Source organism: Monodelphis domestica, chromosome 4 (genome assembly GCF_027887165.1).
Source record: "Monodelphis domestica isolate mMonDom1 chromosome 4, mMonDom1.pri, whole genome shotgun sequence".
Lineage (NCBI taxonomy): Eukaryota > Metazoa > Chordata > Mammalia > Didelphimorphia > Didelphidae > Monodelphis > Monodelphis domestica.
In genome coordinates this window covers 299,900,906-299,926,214 of record NC_077230.1, presented here as the reverse complement: position 1 = coordinate 299,926,214, position 25,309 = coordinate 299,900,906, and the positions used below count along the sequence as shown (strand labels likewise).

At 35.2% G+C, this 25,309-nt stretch overlaps 1 protein-coding gene across 1 annotated transcript in view; it reads left to right on the top strand.

Annotated features, from left to right (window-relative positions):
• FLT1 (fms related receptor tyrosine kinase 1) overlaps positions 1-25,309 on the top strand; it is a 201,170-nt gene that overhangs the window by 48,751 nt on the left and 127,110 nt on the right. Inside the window, exons 4-10 of the mRNA XM_007495262.3 lie at positions 553-677; positions 5,384-5,555; positions 5,652-5,788; positions 9,798-9,972; positions 11,099-11,216; positions 14,475-14,644; positions 15,065-15,224. Of these exons, the coding sequence (XP_007495324.2) occupies positions 553-677; positions 5,384-5,555; positions 5,652-5,788; positions 9,798-9,972; positions 11,099-11,216; positions 14,475-14,644; positions 15,065-15,224 (1,057 nt within the window). The remainder of the gene's footprint in view (positions 1-552; positions 678-5,383; positions 5,556-5,651; positions 5,789-9,797; positions 9,973-11,098; positions 11,217-14,474; positions 14,645-15,064; positions 15,225-25,309) is intronic.

Below are 25,309 nucleotides of genomic sequence, written 5' to 3'. Positions count from 1 at the left end.
AGTAGAATTGAACTCATAAAACTTTCCTTAAATCCCCTCCACTTTTAATTCATAGCTTTCTTTTTTATTAGAAAAACCCTCAAGATCACCCCCAACCTCTTGTCATCTTTTCTTCAGACAAAGATGGCTTTCCTGTTTTACCTGACCCCCTATGACTTTTCACAATGGCCTGGGATGGCATTTCCTGACTTATTTAGCATTGTTATACCAAGGAACTTATGCAGAAATTTCCCTGCCCCCACTCACTGCACTTCTCACTTCATGACTTATTCTTACACTTCCCTACCCCCTAGCCCCTCCACTTTCCCACCTTGGCCATTGATCTGTTCTCCCAAGGATGGAATAGAATGAGGGGGTAGATTTCCTAAGGGAAGTATTTGTGCAGCAGAAATACAAAGGTGTGTGTGTGTACTTATTCCTGTGAGGAAAGAAATATAGGATAAGAAATAGTATCAATAATCCTCATTTCCTAAGCTTAAAGATTCCTCTGCTACAATTTATATGTATATTTATTTCAAGAATTTTCATTTTCTTTTGTTTTTCCCATTTCAGACACAGGGAGTCCATTTGTAGAGCCTCACAGCATTATGCCTGAAACTGTACTTATGGCCGGAGGACAGGAAATGATTATTCCCTGTCGAGTTTCAGCACCAGATATCACCGTTACATTGAAAAAGGTATTAGTAATTCCGGGTACCTTTCATGGTCTCACAAGTGTGTGTAATGGCACCCTAATTATTTTAGCTCAATGATCTGGGGAGTGGGGAGGTGTGTTTATTTTATTCAGAGACACTGTTTCTATCAATTGAATAGTCCAGCAATAAGCACTGAATCTGCAAATGAGAAAATGGAAGATGGTAATGTTGGAGCCAAAAGTCTAAATTAACATACAAAGTAGTTTTTATGTTTTATGTGATAGCCATATAGTTCTCCATTCAAGTCCTTCTCTGATGTTTCTTCCTAATGTGGAAATGACCATTGGTTTCTACCCACCCATTTTCTCTGGTTCCTTCCTGATCTATTTTATTTATACCTTTGTTACAAAAATTAGTGTGGAGTGGGTACATAGCAAAGCATCCTTGGAGTCAGTAAGCCTTGGATTAAAAGTTCTGCCTCATATATATATATATATATATATATATATATATATATATAAAACTCCAAAGCATTTAATGCTTCAGTAGCACAAGCAAATCTCCCAAACTATCCACTAAAAATTTGTTGCTGGGGCAGCTTGGGTGGCTTAGAGGATTGAGAGCCAGTCCTAGAGTCAGGAGGTCGGTCCTGAGTTCAAATTTGGTCTAAGATACTTCATAGCTATGTGACCCCCCCCCCCCATTGCCTAGCCTTTACCACTGTTTTGACTTGGAACCAATACACAGTATTGATTCTAAGATGGAAGGGGAGAGAGAGAGAGAGAGAGAGAGAGAGAGAGAGAGAGAGAGAGAGAGAGAGAGAGAGAGAGAGAGAGAGAGAGAGAGAGAGAGAGAGAGAGAGAGAGAGAGAGAGAGAGAAGGAGAGAGAGAGAGAGAGAAGGAGAGAGAGAGAGGAGAGAGGAAGGAGGGAGGAAGGAAGGAAGGAAGGAAGGAAGGAAGGAAGGAAGGAAGGAAGGAAGGAAGGAAGGAAGGAAGGAAGGAAGGAAGGAAGGAAGGAAGGAAGGAAGGAAGGAAGGAAGGAAGGAAGGAAAGAAGGAAGGAAGGAAGGAAAGAAGGAAGGAAGGAAAGAAGGAAGGAAGGAAGGAAGGAAGGAAGGAAGGAAGGAAGGAAGGAAGGAAGGAAGGAAGGAAGGAAGGAAGGAAGGAAGGAAGGAAGGAAGGAAGGAAGGAAGGAAGAAAGGAAGGAAGGAAGGAAGGAAGGAAGGAAGGAAGGAAGGAAGGAAGGAAGGAAGGAAGGAAGGAAGGAAGAATATTATATAGTATGTTTGGGCAACTAGATGGCACAGTGAATAGAAAATAGAGTGCTGGGCTTGAAGTCAGGGAAACTTATCTTCCTGAGTTTAAATCTGGCCCAAGACGCTTATTAGTTGAGTGAGCCTGGGCAAGTCCCTTAACCTCTGTCTATCTTAATCCACTGGAGAAGAAAATGTATCCTGTATCTTTGCAAAAAAAAAAAAAAACCTCTGGACAGTATAGTCCAAAGGATCATGGAGAGTCAGACACAACTGAACAACAACAAGAAATAGAGTATGTTATATAAATAGTGTTTGGGGAATTGTAACCTTAGTAGGATTAAGCCTTTTCTTCTCCTGGTGCCCAGATCGATGAATATGTACAAGAAAAAAAGACAACTTTTAGAAAAGGAAATAAGTGGAAGTAAGGATATTCTTTGTAATAGAGTGGAGCCTGTGCAGTGAGAAATTGTAGCAGGGGGTAGGGCAGTGTAGTTTGCTTGCTACAAGAAATAGTGGTAAATAGGAAAGTATTAAAGAGAACTTTAGTGCTCAATAAAGGTTTTTCGGTGATGGCAGAGGCAACATTAATATTAGACAAGTTGCTAACTTGGGTTTTAAGTACATATTCCGTTGACCTGAATTCTGAAATCCTGAAATGCAGTGAGGATGTTTCCAGCCTCTTTTCTCAACTTAAATTCCCTATAAAAGTCTCCAAATGTAAAAGAAAAATAAATTTACTAGAGGGGAGAATATTTTACTTTAAGTCTTGCATATAGTATTATAGATAGTTTTGTACCATTTTCTTTCTTTTTTTTTAATTAAAACCCTTACCTTCCATCTTGGAGTCAATACTGTGTATTGGCTCCAAGGCAGAAGAGTGGTAAGGGCTAGGCAATGGGGGTCAAGTACCATTTTCAATAGGGAAGGAAAAGGGAAGGGGAGAGAAGGGAAGCTGAGGCTATTAAGGAGGGAAACAGAGAGTTAGATCTAAAGACAGGGAGAGATAGAGGGATATTATTTGGAAATAGAGAATCCTTGAAGTTTAGGGACGGAAGGGACCTTAAAGATTATCTCTTCCAAATTACTTATGCCATTGATGAGGAAGCAGAAGCTCAGAAAAAGTTAAATATCTCACCCAAGATTGCATAACTACTTAATGTAGTTGTAATTGGTACCTAGCTTGCCTAGCTATGAGTTCTCTTTCAATGGAAACTATATTGATATCTCTATAAGGATAAGGGTAAAAGGGAGGGAAAATCTTCCTTCCTTCCCTATATTTGGTTTTGAAGCCAGTGGTAGATCACTGGACCTAGAGTCAAGAAAACTTAAGTTCAAATCCTACATCATACACTTTCTAGCTGTGCTAGCTGTGTGTGTTGTGTAGGCAAGTCTCCTAATGCTGATTGCCTCAGTTTTCTCAGCTATAAAATGGGGTTAATAATAGCATGTATCTCCTAGAGTTGTTGTTAGGATCAAATTAAGTTATATTTGTAAAATGCTTAGCACAATGTCTAGCACATAGTATGTGCTTAATAAATGTTTCTTTCCTTCCTTCCTTGACTTCCTCTCTCACTATTCCCTTTCTTCTATCCCTCTGCTTCCTTCACTCCTTCCCCTTCTTCTTTCCTTCCTTTTCTTCTCCTTCCTTCCTCCCCCCCTTCCTTCACCATCTAGCTACATCTCCCATAAATTCTAATTGCCAACATACATGATGCATTACCATACTTTTACATAATGTATTGCCAATAATATAATTGGCACATAATGTAATATGAATTCCAACACATTAAGGCAATAAAAACTTTATTTATGATCATTCCCATTCCTAAAAGTCCTATTTTGTCATTAAAGGAATGAAAATCTTGCTCAGTCTTCAAGACCCAGCTTAATATCACTCACTTCCTTCAAGAAGTCTCCCCTGAGCCCCACAGTTAAATATGAATTCTCCTACCTCTGAACTTCTTTAACAGCATTTTGTGTATTTTATAACATTTAGCACATCCTATCTGATAGTCTACTCACTTGTATAGCACATTTGTCTAGTCCTTCCTATAAACTGTCTTTTCCATAATATTTTGTATAGAATGAGATCTCAACAAATATTTATTGAATGGAATTTCAAGCATAGTATTATGATATGTTATAACCATGGAAGAGGAAGAAAATTTGGAAAGATGTTAGTTTTGGAGGATTCCAAAACCCATCACACAGAGGCATTAATCCACTTTCACATATATTTAAACCTTGTCTTGTTTTAATACACCATAGGGAATTTTAAGAGATCTGTTTTAAAAGGAAGTAGGAGAGAGAGATTCTATAGCTTATGGCTATTGAACAGCTCCTTTGTGGCCTACATGGTCATGTAATTAAAAAAAAAAAGATTCTTCCCCAATTGGGAAAAGGTAATAGTGATTATTTATGTTTACAGAAAATTGTTTTATAGCCTGGTATTATTAGAATTTTTGGAGTCTGCTTTATTAGGGTATAATCATGATTCAACTTTAAGGTATAATCTCTATTTTAACCTTGTGCTTTTAAAAAAACCCATAACTTTTGTTTTATGTTCAATCCCTTTTAGAATAGAAAATAATATGAACCCATATCTTCTCTTTGGAGGTGCCTTTCCTTTGTTTTAGATTCATTCTTTCCAGTTTTATGACAATGCCCTGGACAAAAGGGTGCCTGACAAATATCACTTGAAGATGACAAAGCTGTAGGAACTAGCACCTGACTTCAATTGGCTTAGGAGTAAAGTAAAGCAATTCCAATAACTAAATTTTTTTTTAATTTTAAGAAAAAAAATTTGAAATGAGCAATGAACTAATCAAAATGTGTATGTGTGAGATTAGGAGAGTCAAAGGTATTTTTGTCATTGTTAGGCTTGGGCTAGAGTGATCAAAAACAAATTATATATATATATATATGTATATATATATATATATATAACAAATTTACTATTGTACAAAAACGTGGAGAAAAATTCATTCAGAATGAATTCTTTCTCTTATTTTTATAATCAATGCTTTCCCCTTTAACCAGCATGATTGATGCATTGTACCATTTTTCTTTATGATCTAAAGATGATTCATAGAGTGTTTGACCCATTACTTGAAAGGAATGTTATGGGTCTTCTAAGACTTGGACTTAGCTAAATCTACAAAATGGAAGCACTTCAGTGGTGAAGATGTCATAACTTCTTAAAAAGCTCCAGATGATTAAGATGAATGAGAATAATCTGGCAGTCCCAATGAAAAAAATGTAAATTGGTTTCCCATTCTTTCCACAATATCCCCATCAGCAAAAGAATTTTGGACCACCAACAGAAATTGTTCATAACTGCTTTGCTCACAATCTATACATGTACCATGTTCATTGGATTTCTGAAGAACGAATGAAATATCATTTTACATGTTTTAATTTTATATGAAAATTATTTTGATACCATAATACTGTCTTTGTATGCAAATATAATTTTGTGGGCGTGCCTCTCCAGTTTCAGATTCCTGATGTGAAGACCTTGATTCCTGATGGGAAGACAATAATCTGGGACAATAAGAGGGGTTTTATAATACCAAAGCCAACATACATATTTATAGGACTTCTGAGCTGTGAAACAACAGTTAATGGTCATTTGTACAGCACAAATTATCTGACATATCGACAAGGTGAGTGATGTTCTAAGGTCATGATGGTAAAGCACAATACGTCTTGACTTTCCAAAACAATTTACCCTGTTTTTTTTTTTTATGGCACATTTGTAGATAATACAATCCTTGATGTCCAATTAAGTACACCAAATCCAATCAAATTACTGAAAGGTCAGACTCTTGTCCTCAATTGTACTGTTACTGCAGCCTGGAACACGAGAGTTCAGATGACTTGGAATTATCCTGGTGAAGTGAGTAAACTATCTATTTCATCTTTGCCACAATATTTCTTAATGTTTTTATAAGGAATGAGTGTTGCATTTTGTCAAAGGTTTTTTCTGTATCTGCTGAGATAATCACATGGTTTCTGTTGGTTTTGTTATTTATATGGCCGACTACACTGATAATTTTCCCAAAATCAAACCATCCCTGCATTCCTGGTATAAAACCCACCTGGTCTTGGTGTATGATTCCTGATACAATGCTCCTTGCTAGCATTTCACTTAAAATTTTGGCACCAATATTCATTAGAGAGATTGATCTATAGTTTTCTTTCTTTATTTTAGCTCTTCCTGGCTTATATATCAGTACCATATTTGTGTCATAAAAAATATTTGGAAGAATTCCTTCTTCCCTTATTTCCCCAAATAGTTTAGGTAGTATTGGAGTTAATTGTTCTTTGAATGCTTGATAGAATTCACTTGTGGTTCCATCTGGATCTGGACCTATAATATTATTCAAATTTGTAAACAAAAATTGATTTTTAAAAGAAATATGCAAGATCATATGTTTTACATGACTTTTCATGCATAATCTATATCAAATTGTTAGCCTTCTCAACTCCTCTATTTTGGAAGAAAGGGAAATATTTTGGAACTAAAAATTTTTTTAAACAAATATAAAAAAGTTTACATGTAATTGCAAAAGAAATAAAAGAAAAAAGAAATAATCAAGATCTATATAACTTGTTAAATATAGTGATTTCTATAATAGTTATGATTCAAGAAACTTTTATTTTAAAAGTTCACCTTGCTTTGCATTCTCTGATTGAGATGCTCTGTACATATGTCTTTTTGATGTGTGATGAGTTTAGTTTAGTTTATTTTTTTAACTTTGCCATAATTTGATAAACAGACTGGTATTCCTTTTGCACAACACTGGGTAGATGCAAGGCTTGTTTTATCCTTGAAAATTATCCTCTAGGATTTAGAGATGAGAGAGAAAGTTATCACTGAGAGCCAAGCAGGGACTGTCTTTAGTAACAAAAAAGAAAAGTTTTCAAGTCAGCAAATTCATGTCAGAGACTGGCAGACAGTCAGGCACCCTGACAGAAGCATGTTTAGAAAAGATATTACAATTCAGCAATCTAACATCTCATTTGTTAAAGGTCAAGAAAAAATTCTTTCCTTTAGAAAATGACAAGAAAAATATCTGAATTGTGTTCTCCATTAGCCCCTGATTTGGCAAATCCTGACAAATAATGATAAATTTAAATAATAACAAATAACAAATCCATGTTAAACGGGTTTTTAAAAATGGACAATTTAAGTGGTGGTCAAAAGAGGACTGAGGATTCTAGCCTACAGCTATTTCCTGTCAGAAAGATTTATTTATCATAATCCAAGGCATGTCCATTTTTTACCTCACTCAAATACTTATTCACAAATTTAACCTGTGATTACATTCTGTATGAAAGATTAATGAATGAGTCTCTGGTTACTTCCATTCTTACAGTAGTATTTCTCTTCATAGAAGCATAACAACTTAGCAACAAAAAAGTGTGACAAATGCCCTCCAGTTTCAAACTAGGAATTTATCTATAATTCATAAGTAGAAAATGAAGAGAACACTACTGGGTTTTTTTTCCCCCCTAGAAAAATGTTATTTCAATTAAATAAAAGGATTGAAATTCACATTAGTGTTCTCCTCACTTAAGGCAAAATGGAGTAATAGAAGGGACGTCAGAGGTAATTCTTCCAATCTATATCAAAACAGGAATCCCTTTTATAGCATTCCCAACAAGGAGTCTTGTAGACTCTTTTTGAAGATATCCAGTGATAAGGAACTCTTTACTCAAGAAATATCATTCAGTTTTTGGATTGCTGTGACTGTTAAAGTTTTCCTCATGTGGATCAGAAACTTGCCTCTGCCATATCTCCCCATTATTCCCAGCTTCGTCATTTGGGGCCCTACAGATCAAGTCTTCATCATGTTTCCTCATGACAGCATTTTGAATACTTGAAGAGCATTGTTGTGTCTCCATTAAGTCTTCCTTTCTCCTGGCTCAGCATTCTAGTTTCCAGTCCCTTTACTATCTTGATTACTTTCCTCTGGAGTTCTACTCCCAGCATGTCAATGTTCTTCCTGAATTGTGGTACTGAACACTCAACATAAAACTCGAGACATAGTATGAACTCACTCAGTCTGAACACTTCAACTATATTAATTCAGCTGAAGATCAAATTCATACTTCTGCTGGACATGTCCCATTGTTGACTTACATTCAGGTCTTGGTCCACTGAAGAACCCTTGGGTCTTATTTTATGTAACCTATTGTCTAAGACATTTCCCTTTTTTGTGCGTCTGTAATCTTTGAATCTTTGAATTCTAGGGTAGGTCTTAATATTTATCCCTGTTAAATTTCACCTTTATTAGATTTGGCCCATTATTCTAGCCCACCAGATCTTTTCGGATTCCATTTCTGTTGTTCAGTTATTGCTCCCAGCTTCATGCCATCCACAAATTTACTATACCTTCATCTAAGTCACTAACTTTAAAAATTTGAATGGAATATTTCCAAGAACACATCCCAAAAGCCCGAGTTCTTTTCCCGGTAGTTTGGCTAATTTGTTTTATGGCCTTGAGTGAGTTACTTGAAAGCCTCAGTTTCCTTTAATGTAAAATGAGTTTAGACTAGAATGATCTATAGCATCCTATTGAATACCCTCTGTATACCTAATTACAAAACCAAAATGGGGGCAGGGAGAGAAAATGCTATCTTTGTTTCTGTTGTTAATAATAAAAATAGTATTTATTGAGTCCATCAATTTTCAAAAATATAGAATGAGTACAGTCTTCTGCCAGTAAGCTCACAAGATGAACTATATATATATATATATATATATATATATATATATATATATATATATATATATATATAAAACAAAGTTGGAGAAAGGATAATTCTGGGGAGGGAACCCATTTATAAAAATAATTATAATGGTAATAGTTAATACTTAAAAAGCTCTTTAAGGTTTGCAGAGAGCTTTACAGACATGTCATTTGATCTTCACAATAACTCTAGGAGGCAGGGACTATTATCATCCTCATTTTCAGAAGGGATAACAGGTAGCAAAGACTTGCCCAGATCATATAGCTGGTGAGTATCTCTGGATGGATTTGAACTCAGGCCTTCCTGCCTCAAGGTCCAGTAAACTATGCCACCTAGATGCCTCTTGTGCATTGTAAAATAAAACTTCAGAGTTTCCTTAGTTCCCAATTCCTTCATGTGAGAATGTTGAAGGTGCTATTTTAACTTTTGGTGGCTAAAGATTTTTTTTCTCAGACTAATCTTGAGAAAATGTTCCAAAAAACAAGTGAAAGGGGGCTGAAGATATGTTCTAGCAGAGAGTGACAGGATCAGCTAACTTGAAAGGGATGAAAAGAGACCAGCTGGTGAGCTAGCCCTAAGCCCAAAGAATCAGCAGAACTACTTCCCAAGACTTTTCAGTGAGAGGCCATTAGTAGGGAAACTGACTTCTTCTGTTTTGTAAAGTAGGATCTCAAGTATGAAATATATACATACATACATACATACATACATACCCACATATATACACATACATACACATGGAAAAATCTGGGATTGAGAAAGAAGAAGAAAACAGTTCTTTGAAACATAGCTTCCTCTGGTCTGCTCTGAGTCTCTGCGTAGTTTGATCTGAGAAGGAGTCAAGGACAATTGGAACCTATGCTACATAACCTCCCAAACTCATATGATGTGTTCTGGAAGAAATCTGTAGGCATTACTCAAGGTTCAAAGAGTACGGCAATAGTCATCAGGTTTGTCGCCAATGTTATTTAGCCTTAGCTGAGCTCACTTTCTTCTGCCACTCATTTCCCTCAACATCTAATTGTGTTCCTAGAAAAAAGAGCCAATAAATTGTATTGAAATTAATACTCTACTTAGATAGCATGTGTTTACTAATTTACACATTATCAAGTATTATCATTGCATCTAAATCAACATTTTCTCTCTAGGTAATTAATAGAGCCTCTATAACTCCACGGTTTGATTCAAGTAATTCTCAGGCCAATGTATTCTACAGTACTCTTATAATTGACAAAGTTCAAAGCAAAGACAAAGGACTTTATACATGTCAAGTGAAGAGTGGACCATCCTTCAGATCTGCTAACACTACAGTGCATGTATATGGTAAGAGATATTTCAGAAAGGCCAGCACACATCCTGCTTGTAATCACTGTGGAATCTTTGCTTATCTGGAGAACGAGTATCTATTTCCTTTGGCTGTGAATCATGCTGATGTGAATAAATACAACCGTGCTAGTTTAAAAGCACATGAAAATAGCATTTGACATTCTTGAAAATGTGATGCCTTTGAACTGAGCAGAAAGTCTTTTTTTATGACTTCTACATGATGAAAAGATCAGCTAGAAAGGAACAAAATTATATATGAAATATTTTAAATCATTTGTGAAATCATCCAGTGAAACAAAGAATATCAGTTTTGTCCTATATTGTTTATACAAAGATTTCCTTGGTATTATTATAATAAGCATGAAGCTAAAAAGATATAGTAATGAGTTACTACTTAGAATTAATACTGAATCATTTCAAATTAATTTTTTTAAGAATTCTTCTCTTATACCTCAAGTCCTAAAATAGAAGAGCTTCAAGTAAAATATTTATATCTATTTAGGACACCACAAAAGAAGTTTCTTTCCCTTTTCTCTTTCTCCTGTTGATTGATGGGAAAACTTGAATGAGAAGAGCTGAAAGGCCATCTCCTAATTCTGTTAGTTTTCTCCTTCATCCTATCTCTTGATTTTCCTATCAGTTGTCCCAAGATGTCCCAAACCATTGTTCCCACTTTCCTCACCTCCTTCAAATTGTTTTCCAGGAATGTCTACTAGTTTTCTGTTGTGATGGCATCAGTATTTCTAGCTTCTCCATGGATGCTTTTCTGTCCCTAGTTTATTTCAATTCTGTACAGCCCACCACCTCTTCTTTTTAGAACAAATAGGAGGCATTTTGCTTGGCAGAGAGAAAAGAAACTCAGATGTTTCCCTGATAAGCATTCTCAACTGTTTTATTATAAGGATTAAATGAGGTAATGTATGTGAGAATGCAATAAGGGTTGTACACAAATAACATCACTTTTCTTATGAATAATGGCCACAAGAATTTGGGCTGATTCACTGGCATAGTCAGAATATCAGCTCCATTTGCTGATTCCTTCCGTGCCCTCTGAGGAAAATGCTAAGTTTATTTGAAATAAATATCACTTTTACTAATGTGTCAATCACTTCTTCTCTCAAAGAAAAACCATTCATCACTGTGAAGCATCGAAAACAGCAGGTGCTCGAAACGATAGCAGGCAAATGGTCCTATCGGCTTTCTATGAAAGTGAAGGCATTTCCCTCGCCAGAGGTTGTATGGTAGGAACACAATTATTTTTCATATCAGTTTAAAAGCTATTTTCTAAGTAGGGGAATGCACAAAGGTTTGACTTCCTGGGGAGAAAAATCAAGATAAGTCACTCAGAAGCAACATTAGTTAGCTGAGAACTGAACTGTGGGTAGAGGTAGAAGAAGGCAAAGGATAGAAAGAAAAGTGGGATAAGGACTGGGGCAAAGGATGATTATAATTTCTTCAGTCATCATTTGTTTATTATCTCCTCCCTGGGTTTTTTAGTTTCACCCTAACTTAGTTTCTTTATCAGTAAATCATGTCTTCCTCCTTTGTGTTGTATGTGTTAGTCAATGATTTTAACATAGCCTATAAAAGTAGACTTTTCTCCAACAAGAATATTGAAAAATAATCATTTTATATTTGGCATAGTCAAATATTTAAACCTGAGCAATAATGTCCACGGTGGAGATTTGAATAGGGAAAATCAAAAGTTGTTCAGTCTTTTCAGTCCTGTTTAACTCCATGACCTCATTTGAGATTTTCTTTGTGATTTATTATATAAACGTGAGTTAAATACTTGGGTCCACCTAGCTGCCCAAAATAAAAAAAAACAAAACCCTGGGTTCAAACCTTGGCTTAGACACTTAGCAGCTATAGGGCACTAAGCAAATAAATTAATCCTCTGAGCCACTGTTCCCTCATCTATAAAATGGGGCTAATGATAGCACATACCTTACAGATTTGCTGTGAGGGCCAAATGAGATTACTTATGTAAAGTGTTTTGCAAATCTTAGAATGTTATATAAACGTGAGTTAATAACCTCACTTTAAAAAAAAAAACATTGATAGGTACCAGAGCAATTCATTATTATAGGAGTACTAAAGTACTTAAATTAGTTTTGGGGTTTTCTTTGGCTCAAAGTCAGAATACCCAGAAACCCTTTAAGCAGTGCTTTAAAAAAATTAGTCCAACACCTTTTTACATGAAACAATGTAATCTATTTATGATCTCAAGTTATTTTGTTAAATCATTTTGACACTCAATATCTTGGCTCAAATAATTGCATTTTAACAAAGGAATTGTTACTAGACTGATTAGGGAAACATGAATACATGAATAGGAGCTGGTTCTCTTGAATTCATTTTTTGCTCCAAAAATCATATTAATGTAGACTTTCAAATTTAAAAAATTCTCTCCCTTTATATTTTCAGCAGTTAACATTTAACAGAGAGGCCTCAAGTGGAAAATATTATGTTTTCTTAATTCTGTTTCAGTGAAACTCAGTTTAATTTTGTTGCCTAATATCTCTTCTAAACCAGTCAACTTGTTTGCTATTGAAATGATAAATTCCTTTTAACTTTAATTCCTCCTTGATCATAACCTCAATCATATCTCAACCAAATGAGATCATATTTGTTAAAATCACTTAGCAGTGTCAGGCACATAGTAGATGCAATATAAATATTTATTCCCTCCCCTCCCTTTCCTGTGTAATAATGTGGGAGGTGCCATATCGCTTTCTGGATCCAAGGATAAAAATAGCGGTACATTTCTACATTACCAAAATGGTGCCCTAATTACTTGAAAAAAATTAATGTGCCTTCCAATATGTTTAATTTAGCAATGAGTGGGGTGGGGGGTTAATTAATAGTGGGACTAAATGGACTTGGCTAGCTGCAAAATAGAGCTTAATAAATTTTAATGGCCTTAGTACTGCATTTAGTTGTAAGAATTTATTTGTATCTATGTAATGTACATAATGTAATTATAAACAGATAAATATTTCAGGATTCTAAGTTATTCAGAACAGTAAATTCTTAACATACTGGGCAATGAGAAATTTCTTCCCATAAGTAATAGAGACGATCCTACGACATGTTCAATGCATTTTTAAATTTAACATTTTAGTAGAATAGTAACATTGTAGATCTGAAAGGGACCTTAGAGATCATCTAGATCCAATCCTTGAATTTTACATATAGAGAAGTAGAGGCCCACAGAGGTTGATTTATTTGCCCCAAATCACACAACAATAAGTTGAGCTAACCCCAGACAAGGTCCCCGATCTCCTAACATTTAGTCCAACACTCTTTCCACTACAATACATGATAATTATATTGTGGTGTTGCTTCCTTATATGAAATGAAGAATTTTTAAAAATATAATCTATCTTTGTTGTTAGCCAGTGCTGTTCCCTAAATCTTCAGAATATTGTAACCCAATCAAGTTGTCTGTGTGTAGGTAAATGCTAAATAAAAGTGTACTATAGAAATATTTAATGAATAAGTACTGCTAAAATGACCATTGACATCACTAATAAAAACATTTCATGAGCCCACGATAGGAAGGGCTCTTTTTACTCTTATTTAAAGAAATAATCTGGTTGAACAAGCTTTACAGAAGCTTCTGTATTGTTTATGAAACATGATGGAAATCAGAAAAAGATCTCAAACCCAAAAAAGACACTTTCTTGTCACAGTGAGGAAGGACCAGCACTTTCCTTGGCACATTCATCTCCCAAGTAGGGCACAGACCCTGGGATTATAGCCTAATTTCTTCAGAGACTTTATGTATATTCCTGGTGAGTAAATTCCCTCTACCAATGCAGATCAGAAGGAAAGAGGGAGAAATAAACATTTCACTGTCTGCTATGTGCAAAACATTGTGATAAGCTCAATACAGATATTCACAATAGCACTTTACCCATTGAGCCACATAGCTGCCTTTATGGATCTCATCTTATTTACTTTTGATTCTAGCAAATGCTTGTCCATAGTAAGTATAGACATCTTTGTGAAATTTGTTGCCAAATGAAGAAAAAAGAAGGATCCCTTCCTTTTTTGTCATCTATTAGGAGTATTGGATGATGTAACAGAAATAGGCTGAATACCATAGTGTGAAATGGGTAATTCCTAGTATTACCCATTCAGAGAAAGGCTCAAGAAGGAATAACTAGATATTCAAATACATTTGCCTTGAAGGTGATCTCTGATGTTCAATGTTCTTCCTTTCGAACAATAGGAAGATTTGTCAGAAAAGATTGATGAGAGTCACCAAGAGAATATTGTGCAGAAGGGGCTCAACCAAATTTCATCGAGGCTTCACCAAGCTTTGAGTTGCCTGGCTTTTTTGGCTAGTGTGTCCACTTCATAGGGTTCAGAACTTATAAACATGGAGAGACTCTTGATCATAGAACTCATAAACAAATTTAGCCTTTGGTATTCTAGAGCTAACATCATAGATTCAGCAGGGACTTTATTAATGATAGCTCTCTGAATCACAGGTTAAAGAATGGGTTACCTGCCACTGAGAAATGTGCTCGCTACGTAGTCCATGGCTATTCACTAATTATCAAGGATGTGGCAGAAGAGGATGCTGGAGATTATACAATCTTGCTGAGCATAAAACAATCAAAAATATTCAAAAATCTAACAACCACTCTCATTGTAAATGGTAAGTTTCCTATTTTTTATAGCTGGTTAAAAAAAATCAGATGTAAATTGTAAGTGTACTAATTCATACTTAGAAAAATCTTCTCAAATTTACCCAGACTTCCTTTTACAATAACATTATCAGGAAAATATAAGAGTTTTATTGTTGGGTTGTTGTTATTGTTATTTTCCCAGATTTCATAACCAGGAGGAATGTTGCAGATAATACTAATAATAATACCTACTTCATAGATATTGTGGTTGTGAGAGATCCAATAAGATAATATATCAGTATGTATGAAGTAAGACAAATGAAAAGTGTTTACAACCTTAAGTCACTATATATTGTTGCATATTATCATTAGCTTTTATTATCCTGTAATAATAAGATGAGAGTGATTATAGGAATTATTTACCTATGTCCTTTTTTCATTCTTTACAGTGAAACCCCAAATTTATGAAAAAGCTGTGTCATCATTTCCAGATCCTAATCTCTACCCAGTGGGTAGCCAGCAAAGCCTGACTTGTACTATTTATGGTGTCCCCCAACCTACAATTAAGTGGATTTGGCATCCTTGTAGCCAAAACCATTCCAAAACAAGGTAAGGATATTTGTTTACATTCTTATTTTTAAATGACCTACCAGCACCTGGGATTAGAATTCCTTTCTGCACAGAAAAAGAACTCACAGGTACTATAAATTTTTTTTAGTGTATACATTTTTATATGTTTCAATATATTTTAGATAAAGCTTCTCCCATTTGTTTGTTGTGCTATATGAGAAATTAGCTGTAGCAAAAGATGATGTGGCTGCTGCAGCCAACTCTCAGTTATTCAGGAATAGATATAAATTTATAAAATTTTCTCCTTTTACCATCTGCTTTCTACCATTTGGATTTTCCTTCTCAGTATTCTGGTCATGTTCTGAGGATGAGGGGATATGTTAAAAATCAAATTCAAGATAAAATCACATATTTGTAACTCTAGGCTGAGTAGAACTAACAACTAAATATTGGATTTTGTTATGAGGTTTGGTTTGTTGCAAAGCATTATAAAGTTAAAAATTCTCCAAAACATGATTCCAAAGTAAGACATGTTTGAAATAAAGAAAAATATTTTTTTTCGGAATCTCCTTTTTGTTGTATACATCTTTCCTCTTCTAACAGATTATAAGTTCCTTGAGGACAGGAACTGTATCTCATTCATTCTTTTATGCCACATAATGCCTAGCATAGTACTTTGTAGCTTCTAAATACCTGATAAAAGACTGTTTGAGTAAGAATAACTAAGGTAAAGTCATTCTCCAATTGCCCATAGCCAGAGGAGAAAATGGAAAGGTTTATAGTTTTCACGCCAATTTAAAAAATGGCATTGTTTGAAATCATTTTTAAAATATGAAGATATAAAAAAGCAATGTTTAGATGTGAGAATTTATTTTCCACATACTGTATTAATTCCTATATATTAGGGAGAATTACTGTGTATTCCTGAGTCTGGGATCTGAATCAGATCTAGTCTGCTGTCTTTTGCAGTTTCTTTGTCCTCTGGAATTCAAAAGAATACCTTCCTTTATAACAGAATTTGGTTAATAAGTGAAGGAGAGAAAGGTTCTTTTCCTGTAGACAGGACTATCCACCCAGTCCATTTGAGGAAGGGTTAAAGATTTGATGGATCACCTCTTCATTAGCTATCACCAGTTAAAGATATCTTTGGATAGTCAAGGGAGGTGCTGAGTAATGAAATCCTAAAAATTTATTTAACAGGCTGCCTTACTCAGCTCAGGTTGGTCCCTGAGGCCTATGAACTTTATCAGTTATAATGCTAACCCAATCAATAATCCTGATATAATCAATAAAGTTATATTCTTACCCAAAAATCAGTCTTTCAAGATAATTTTAATCATAACACATAGTCTTATGCAGTCCCTTCTATTTTGGAATGCAATGGCTTTACTTCAGTTGTCCCTCACTAAGCTTTACTGGTCATCAGTGCTTTTCTATATTAGGAAGTGAGCCTAGGAATACTGAATTTGTCATCAGGGGATGGAGCATCTGTCCTACAAGGATGAATTTTCCAAAAAACTGAAATGTACATCTTTAAGATAACAAGGTTTTCCCATCATGTTCACATTTTTTGATGGCAGTCTCCCCAAAATGTATAACTTATTTCCCTGATGTCCAAGATGATATGTCCTAAATGCATCTTCATCTTTCCTTGATGACTTGGGGTCATTGTTATAGACATCAATAAGAGCATTGCTTTGTAAAACCGTTTTGTCCTCAAAAACTCCCAAGTTGTATAGAATTATGAATCTCTATTCTACATTGCCTTAAACTATTATGCTTTTATGCTAATAGTTCTTTAATTTTCTTTCATCCACCATTCTTTGTCATTTCTAGCTGCTGTAAAAATGTTTCTTCTTCTAATCTACTGCCTATATATGATTGTCCAGACTGAGAGTTGCTGTGTCTCCTATCTCCAACAAGTCAAATGTCTAGGCTATGTGGCAACTAAATAGCATCTAGAGGACTTTTTTGTTTGATGTTAACAATGTTAATGTGTATGTTCTGGATGGTTAAAGGGAAAGAAGAGTATTGTACAGAAAAGGAGGCAGTTTCTTTTTCAAGAACCTTAGATATGAAGCCCCAACCTCAATTCACCAAGAGTTGGATGGATGGCAGGAGTTGGGATGGGTAATATAAAAGGTAAAGGCAGTGAGGAAAACTACAGAGAATTCTGGTAATGTTGAGAAGAGTTATTTCAATAGAATGGTGGGTGATAAAGAATCAGAGGAAGCAAAGTGTAAATAGCTCTTTCTCAAAGGTAGGCACTAAAAAGGAATATTAAATATACAGTAATAGCTCAAAGATATGGAAGGGCCAAGTTTAAGGGGTTTTGTTTGTTGTTTTGTTTTATTTACAAAGATAGGATTGTCCAGGTATATTGATGGCAGCACCAGTAGGGGTGGAGATTGAGGATGAGAAAACAAGAGAAAATGATTGATAAGATAGGCTTCTAGAAGATAGAAGTGTAGATGAGACTGAAAGCATAAGTAAAAGAGTTAGCCTTCACAAGGAAAAGAGCTTCCTTCTCTTTGCAGAGAAGAGGATGGGTGAAAATGTGCAGTGGTTTTGAAGTATAGAGTAAGGGCAAAGAGGGAGAAGAGAGGAATGTTTGTTATTCAACTCAGACCCAGTGTTGTACATAAAGGCAAATGTGTAGGAGGGTGTCAAGGGGACAGTAAAGGGACATCTAATATTTATTTCATGAGTTATAATGAATGCAGACTTTTATTTGCAGTTTTCTTCTGGAGGCATGTTTCTGTCTGTTTTGATTTTCCATAAACTATAACTGTCTCAATTAGAAAAGGAAAAGAGCCCTAAGAGGGAGGTGTATGTTAATATTTGGCACCAGGAAGCCAGGATTTCCTGGTGGGGAATTGCACTTAAGTCTTTTATCTTGTCCTTGGATGGTTTGACTAGTACAATATTTTATGAATTTCTATTCCATTTTTATCTACTGTTTGTGGGTGATTCTAGTTCAAGGATCATACAACTTTCCAGAACAAGCAATCTGAAGAATAGGATGTGAAGTTCTGGGCAAGGGGAACTGACTGCTCCATATTGTTGGTCAAATCGACCAAAGGAGAAAAGCGATATTAACAGTTTTGCTGTGTCTCAATCGGTTTTAGTGAGATTCTGGGGTTGGTACTAAAATTGCTATCTAAATATTCTTATTGATTTAAGGCCTTGGAGACAAGAAAATGTCACTTTATCCATTTGCTGTGAAGAAAACAGTTTTCTTTGTATCATTTTAGATTGTTCTTTTTATAAACATGACAAGGTGTGGTACCATTTTGGTGAGAAAAGTACTCAATAAATTTGAAGGGAAATCAAAATAAGAATCCTTAAAACACCATAAATGTAGGAATTTGTTCATTTTTAAGTATTTAAGGAGTGACTTTCTCTACAAAGTTCCTTCTATGACCTACTTTTAAGCTTTTGGGGAACCAACTTCACATGCTGCCTTCCCATTCTGACTAAGTATTGAGAAGACATCCCAGTGGAGAGCTAATTAAAAAAATGAATGCCTGAATTCAGTTGTAAACAGAAATTTTAGTTTAACATTTTAATATGAGACTTTCTTCTGAAAATTGACTTTTCACCTCATAATGCCTTCTGAGCTCTTCCACTATTTTAAAAAAATATTGATTAAAATAACATGAAGAAAAATAGTAGATATATGACTTTTTATATTCCTTTGTCTATTTAATATAGTTCTTAGTTTCTTATATTTTGGTTCCATTTTTATGGGAAAATATTTTAACATTCTGAATACATTAATTTGTACCAGAACCCAGAATGCTTTCTTCAGAAATTCAAAAATCTCAATTAGTTGAATTGTGGTCACCTTTTCCTGAGATTAAAATTAGAAATATTTGTAGATTTAATCTAATTTGTGTAGTTTCCTGAAGATAATATATATATAGAAATATTTTTTCAAATTCTCTTAATATTGCTCATCTAATTTTTCTTTGTAGAATATTAAGTGGAATTATCAAATCAAAATTCCCTGCATTCTCTTATGTGCTAAAGAATCTTATTTAATTAATTCTGATTTGGCTGATTTATTATTGTTTTGGTTTTCATTTCTCCTGCTATTGTGTTCTTCTAAGGCATTAGGAGAACTGGATGTTTTAAAAGGGAGAGGAAGAAAAACTTATTTTTAAACTCGCTAAGCAAATAAGCAAAGAGAAACAATATACAAAGGAATTTATTTTCTATTAGTCTGAATGTTGGGTTAGAAGTAAAGGAGCATATATCATTAATTATGAAAGTGGACATTAACTAGATAATTATGTATCACTGAATAGAGTTGTCCACCCTCATCATTAGTAGAGTCTTCTACATTCTGCATTCTTAATCATCTTCTTCATCATTAAGTTACATATTATAATTATTTGCTGTTTACCATATACAGAGCACTATGTTCAGCTCTAGGTGACATACAGAGTTTAGATGAGACACAGCCCCTGCCCTCGAGAAACTTGTAGTCCAGCTATGAGATTTACAAAGCACTTTACACATATTATTTCACTGGCTATATACAATAACCCCATGAGATAGATTCCATTATTATTTCAATTTCACAGATGAGGAAACTGAGCCTCCAGGTAAACAAGTTGTCCATGCTGGTGTGTCAGAGGTAGGATTTGAATCTAAGCCTATACTGACCTCAAATCCAGTGTTCTTTCTACTACAACATACTGTAACAAAGTGCTATTGAAGGGTTAAGGGCAAGCCATGACTGACTGGTAAGATCAAGGAAGGCTTCCTATAATATGTGGCATTTGAATTGGGCGTTAAAGGACAAGAAGGAATTCAGGTGAAGGAAGACGGTATAAGCCTACCATGTTCTAAACACATGAACGCACCACATGTGTTTGAAGAGCAAAGAGCAGACAAATTAGGCTAGAGTACAGATTGCATGTGAGAGAGAAACCTGAGAAGTCATGTTGAACCTAAATCTTGAATGCTAGGTAGGTGACTGGACTTGACACAGTAGGCAGTGAAAATTTTGGAGCAAAGGTGTGACATGACCAGATCTATGTGGAAGGAAGCTAATTCTGGAAGGCAGGAATAATTGGAGGGATGGATGAAGATGGATGGTTCAAATTTTTAGGGGTTGGACTAACATCCTACATTGGTGCAAATGCTATGTAAAGTAGAGATAATAGACCAACTTTCCCAAGGGCTTCTTGTCAATATTAAGTGAGAACAATGAAATTCATTTATGAATACAGAATCTTTGTAAACCAACACAAGCTTATATGATGAAAGGGGGAAGAAGAAGAGGTCAACATCTATTTTAAAGGTGCTAAGGTTTTTAGTGTCTCATCAAAGAAACTGTTTTCTCTTGAGGGCTGGTTTTAAAAGATATTTTGAGAATACAAATTGTGGGAAATGCAGGACAATTTGCTGAATGTATCATAAGTCAGTATGTTGGCAACACTAGGAATATAATGGGTTGGGGAAATTGCACATTGAAGGGAAATATTATTTTTGAAATATATGTCTAGATTTTTAAGAGATGAAAATATGGAAAGAACAAATAGAAAAAAGTAAAGGATTGTTTGGGACTGAGAATAGAGTCACTTTCTAATTTATTCAGACTTCCATTTACTTATTTCTATGTCCCACATGAAAAGCTATCAGAAAAGAGAGCTGAAAAGGAAGTGGCCATGGTCAGGAGGCTGTGGCCAGGAGATAGACCTGTGGGTGAGTCCAACCCACTTGGTAGCACTAGGTCTTAAACTATTAGCCCACATCAATCCCTTTGGCTTTGCTCAGTTCCCTAAGAGAAGCTTATTAATCCTTCAACTGTTAAACAGAAGAACAAGAAACCTTAAGTCACTCCTGTGAAGAGTCCCTTATTCACTGATCCACTAGATCTGCCTGAGAGCCCTTTAACAAGGACTACAAATTAGACATGGTCCTAGCTTTTAAGGAGTGCATCGTCTCATGTGACAAGTATGGTCTAATAGAAGAAGAAAGGAGCTCTTCCTCTTCTGCTTCATGGAGAGGACATTTTTAGGAGCCAGGGTGACATGGTGGTTAGAGGTAGGGGCAGATTGATGAAGAAGAGAATTTGTGCCTAAAATAAATGTATTTTCCAAAGTAGTCACATTTTCACAGAAGAATCTGAAGAGAGGAAAAAATGGATTAGATAAGCTAGTCTACTTTCCCAAGACTGCCTTGTTCTCCAAAGAGGCTCTCAAATCAATAACTGGAAAAGTAGATGCACAAATAAGTCTGCAAGCTGCTTTTCAACTATTATCCTAGTGTCTTCCTCTGTTGTTCCTTTTTCCTGAGCCAGTTTTTCCACCAAGATATTATAGTATGTATTAACAATAATCATGGGGATGGTAGAACCTTCTTATCATGTCCATCAGTGCAACCCATCTCCTCCTTAAGTGTTCAGTTTCTGAGCCACTGCTGAAATTTTTATAAAATAACTGTGCCACCTTCTCCACAGCTGCCAACATATTGAACATTCTAGGAATCTCTTGCAGGTCATTTCTATTGGCAGGCCCAAGACTGCCAACTTTTTGTTAATGTATTTCCTTTTCCAGAATTCACTTTCTTCAGTTCATGTACCATTTTAGTTCCTTATCCCCATGGAACAGTCCAAAGTCATAGTCGCTTTGGGTTTCAGTCTGTTTCTTCTTATAGAGACCTTCTTCAAGGCTGAGCTCTGATGGTTGTTCCTACAAAAGCCTCTTCTGAAACCCTCTAGTGGCTATTATCCTTACCACTGGAAATTACTTTGTATATGCTTTGTATTTACTTATCTACCTCCACCCTCAAAAGAATGATAATGCTTTGAAGGCCAGGAAGTCAAGGTTTATTTTCTTTGGGAGATCCTTACTGAATGCTTGATGAATTAATGAATTTAATAAAATTTAATTTAATGAGTATAAGTGCAAAGCTTTATACCTAAACTTAAAAAAAAAAGTTTTACAGATATGATGGAGACTAGATACTAAGTTATCTAAAAAAGATTTATAGGTTTTATTGAACCACAAACCCAATATGTCATTAGTGTGATGTTTCATTAAAAAAAAAAACTTGAATGTAATCATGGACAGCATTAAGCAAGGCAGAACTTCCAACATTGTGCTTGGCCATGGTCAGATCACATCTGGAGTACTGAGCTTATCTCTGGGCACCACATGTAGGAAGGATAGCGATAAAGCCCAGAGAAGAACCACTAGCCTAGGGAAGGTCACTGTCATATAAAGGTCAATTGGAGGAATTAAAGAGGTTGACTTAGGAGTAAAGAAAATTCAAGAAGGATACGATGGCTATGTTCAAGTATTTAAGGAGCTGTCATATTGAAGAGAGGTAAGATTTGTTACTTAAGAGGAAAAGGGGGAAAGAAAGAATGATGGGTAGAAGCTGCAAAGATGCAAATTTAAACTTGATATTAAGTAAAACTTCCTAAAAATTAAAACTGTCCAAACAGGAATGGACCTCTTTGAAGGTAGCCTTCCCTTTTTGGAGATCTTCAACCAGATACTAGGTGACCACTTACCCTAGATAATGATACAGAATTCATAGCAAGTATGGGTTCAACTAGATGGCCAATAAGATCCCTTATAATATGAAATTCCATGATTAAACATTTCAGTGTACTTTCCATTTTATAAGGACACATCACCAGCTTAGGTATATGAAGCAAATATCTTCTATTCCATGATAGTATGCTATTTTTTTGATCAATAATGTCTTATTTTAAAGATATCAGCACAGATTACGTAGTGTATTACAGGCATTTATTGGGATAAAAAGAAGTGAGCATCAAGAAGTTATTTTTAGTAGACTCCTCATTAAGTGCATTTTTTAAATATATGTTGGGATCATTTACTTCTGTTTAGTTATTTTGTTGTTGTTCAGTCATTTCAGTCATGTTTAATTCTTCATGATCTCATTTGGAGTTTTCTTGAAAAAGATACTGAAATGGTTTGCCATTTTCTTCTTCAGCTCATTTTATAGATTAGGAAACTGTCACAAACAGAGTTAAGGGATTTGCCCCAGAGTCACATAGGTAGTAAGTGTCTGAGGCTAAATTTGAACTCAGAAAGATGTGTCTTCCTGACTCCAGTCTGGGTACTCTATCCACTTTGCTACAAACACTGTGACTTTGGTTATCACCATCTTATCAATCTAAATTCATTATCTTTAATGATCAATTATTAATGAATAATTATGTAAGAACATATCCAATTGAAAACCACTTCCTCAAATATGCCCACCTGCATACCATTAATAGCTATTAAATATTATTGCATGTTTGGGTGGTTGGATAGAGAACAGGGAATCAAGAAGGCAAAATCCTATTCTTGTCACAGCCAGCAATTTGTTCTGTGTGGTCTTGGTAGGTCACTTACTTCTCTGTACTTCAGACTTCTCTTCTGTAGAATGGCCATTGTGATACTGGTTCTTGGCCATGACCTACATAGCTATTCATAAAGCCCGTGTGTGTGTGTGTGTGTGTGTGTGTGTGTGTGTGTGTGTGTGTGTGTGTGTGTGTGTGTAAAGCTCTTGCAGTGGAATTTTACTCTGCTTCTAGAAAAACCTGAAATAATCACTTGTCTAAGGGCTTCTTTACTGTTTGGTAAATACTAACATTTTTTTCTATAATTTTTTAAAAATTATAAGTTAATGTAACTACCAATTTCCATATTTAGGCATCATGATATGACAGAAACAGATCTAGAATGAGAACTAAAGGAACTCGGTTCAAGGAATAAACTGTGCTACTACTTGTACTATTAATAACGATTTCATAGCTAACATTTATAGACATTTGATCTTCACAAGGGCCCACTTTTCAAATGAGGAAACTTAGGTTGAGAGTCATCAAACAACTTGCCCAAGCGACCTGGGTAGTAAAATCTGAGACAGGATTTAAAATTGGGTCTACTTTCCCTCAAACCCAATATTCTAGCCACTGAGTCTAGTTTCTAAATCCTTTTAGCCTGTTTTTTCATATGGCAAATGGCCCTGCCTATCTCTTAGGATTGTTGTGAAAGTCAAGAGAGTTTATGTAAATAAAAATACTTTATAACCATAGACTTCTATGCAGATGTCAAGTGTTATTATGATCATGACTATGAACAACTCAACTTAGCCAAGTGGCACAGTGGCAGAATAAATTGTAGCTTATCCTTATCTCTATGTTCTTACTCCCGGTGTCTACACACCCTAAAACAATTCAGAGATAAAAAACATAATAAATTAATGTGATGAGTATATGATTTGATAAATAAAGTGCTGAGGGAAAAACACCACCAATTTTCTGTGGCCTTTGACCATTGTATCCCATCTTCCATCTTATCTACATAAACAAAAGCATCCTTAATCCTGTCAGAGCTTCTTAGAACCTTCTTTGGTTGCCTCTCCTTATCTTTTGCTCATGAATCCAGACATCCAGCTAGTAAGAATTCAATTGAATTCTTAGCTGATGACTTTTTTTTATTAGTTTTTCTTCCAGTTAAAGTGGTAGATTTTCTAAGAAAACAAAATAGACATCCTTGGAATCTCAAGGATGCTTTCTTCTAGCTCCTCAAAGTAGGTCAGATTTGGAGTTTAAAATGACTGCATGCCTTGGGAGTTTAAAAGAAAAAGAGAATGGTAGAAAATAACTAATAGTCCATTCCTGGTGCAATTGTTATCCGTTGTAACACAGGGGCACAGGGTCTCACATAGAATCTAACGAAGTAGTCTCTTTGACAAACTGTAGTTTGGCCCCCCCTTTTTTGCCATTGTTACTGACTAAATATAGGAAAGGCAAACACATCCAGGGATTCTGTACAGAGCTGGTCTAATTGCATTTTTACATTGTCTGTGTCAGCAAATTCACATAGAATGAAAAGCCAGAGTCATTAGCAATGTGTTGGGGGATCACTGAGGGAAAATATAGTGGTAGGCATGGGGGGAGGGAGAGGAGTATGGAAAATTTAAAAGCCAGAAACAAAACAAATGTTAATTTAGTTCATTCAAAATGTGCCAAAGAACAAAATATGATTTTCTCTAAACATAGATGTCTCATTTTGTGTCATGGCAGTTCTAATTTCTATTCTATTTTCCATTTGCAAGACTAAAATTCTGGCTTCATTAAAGCT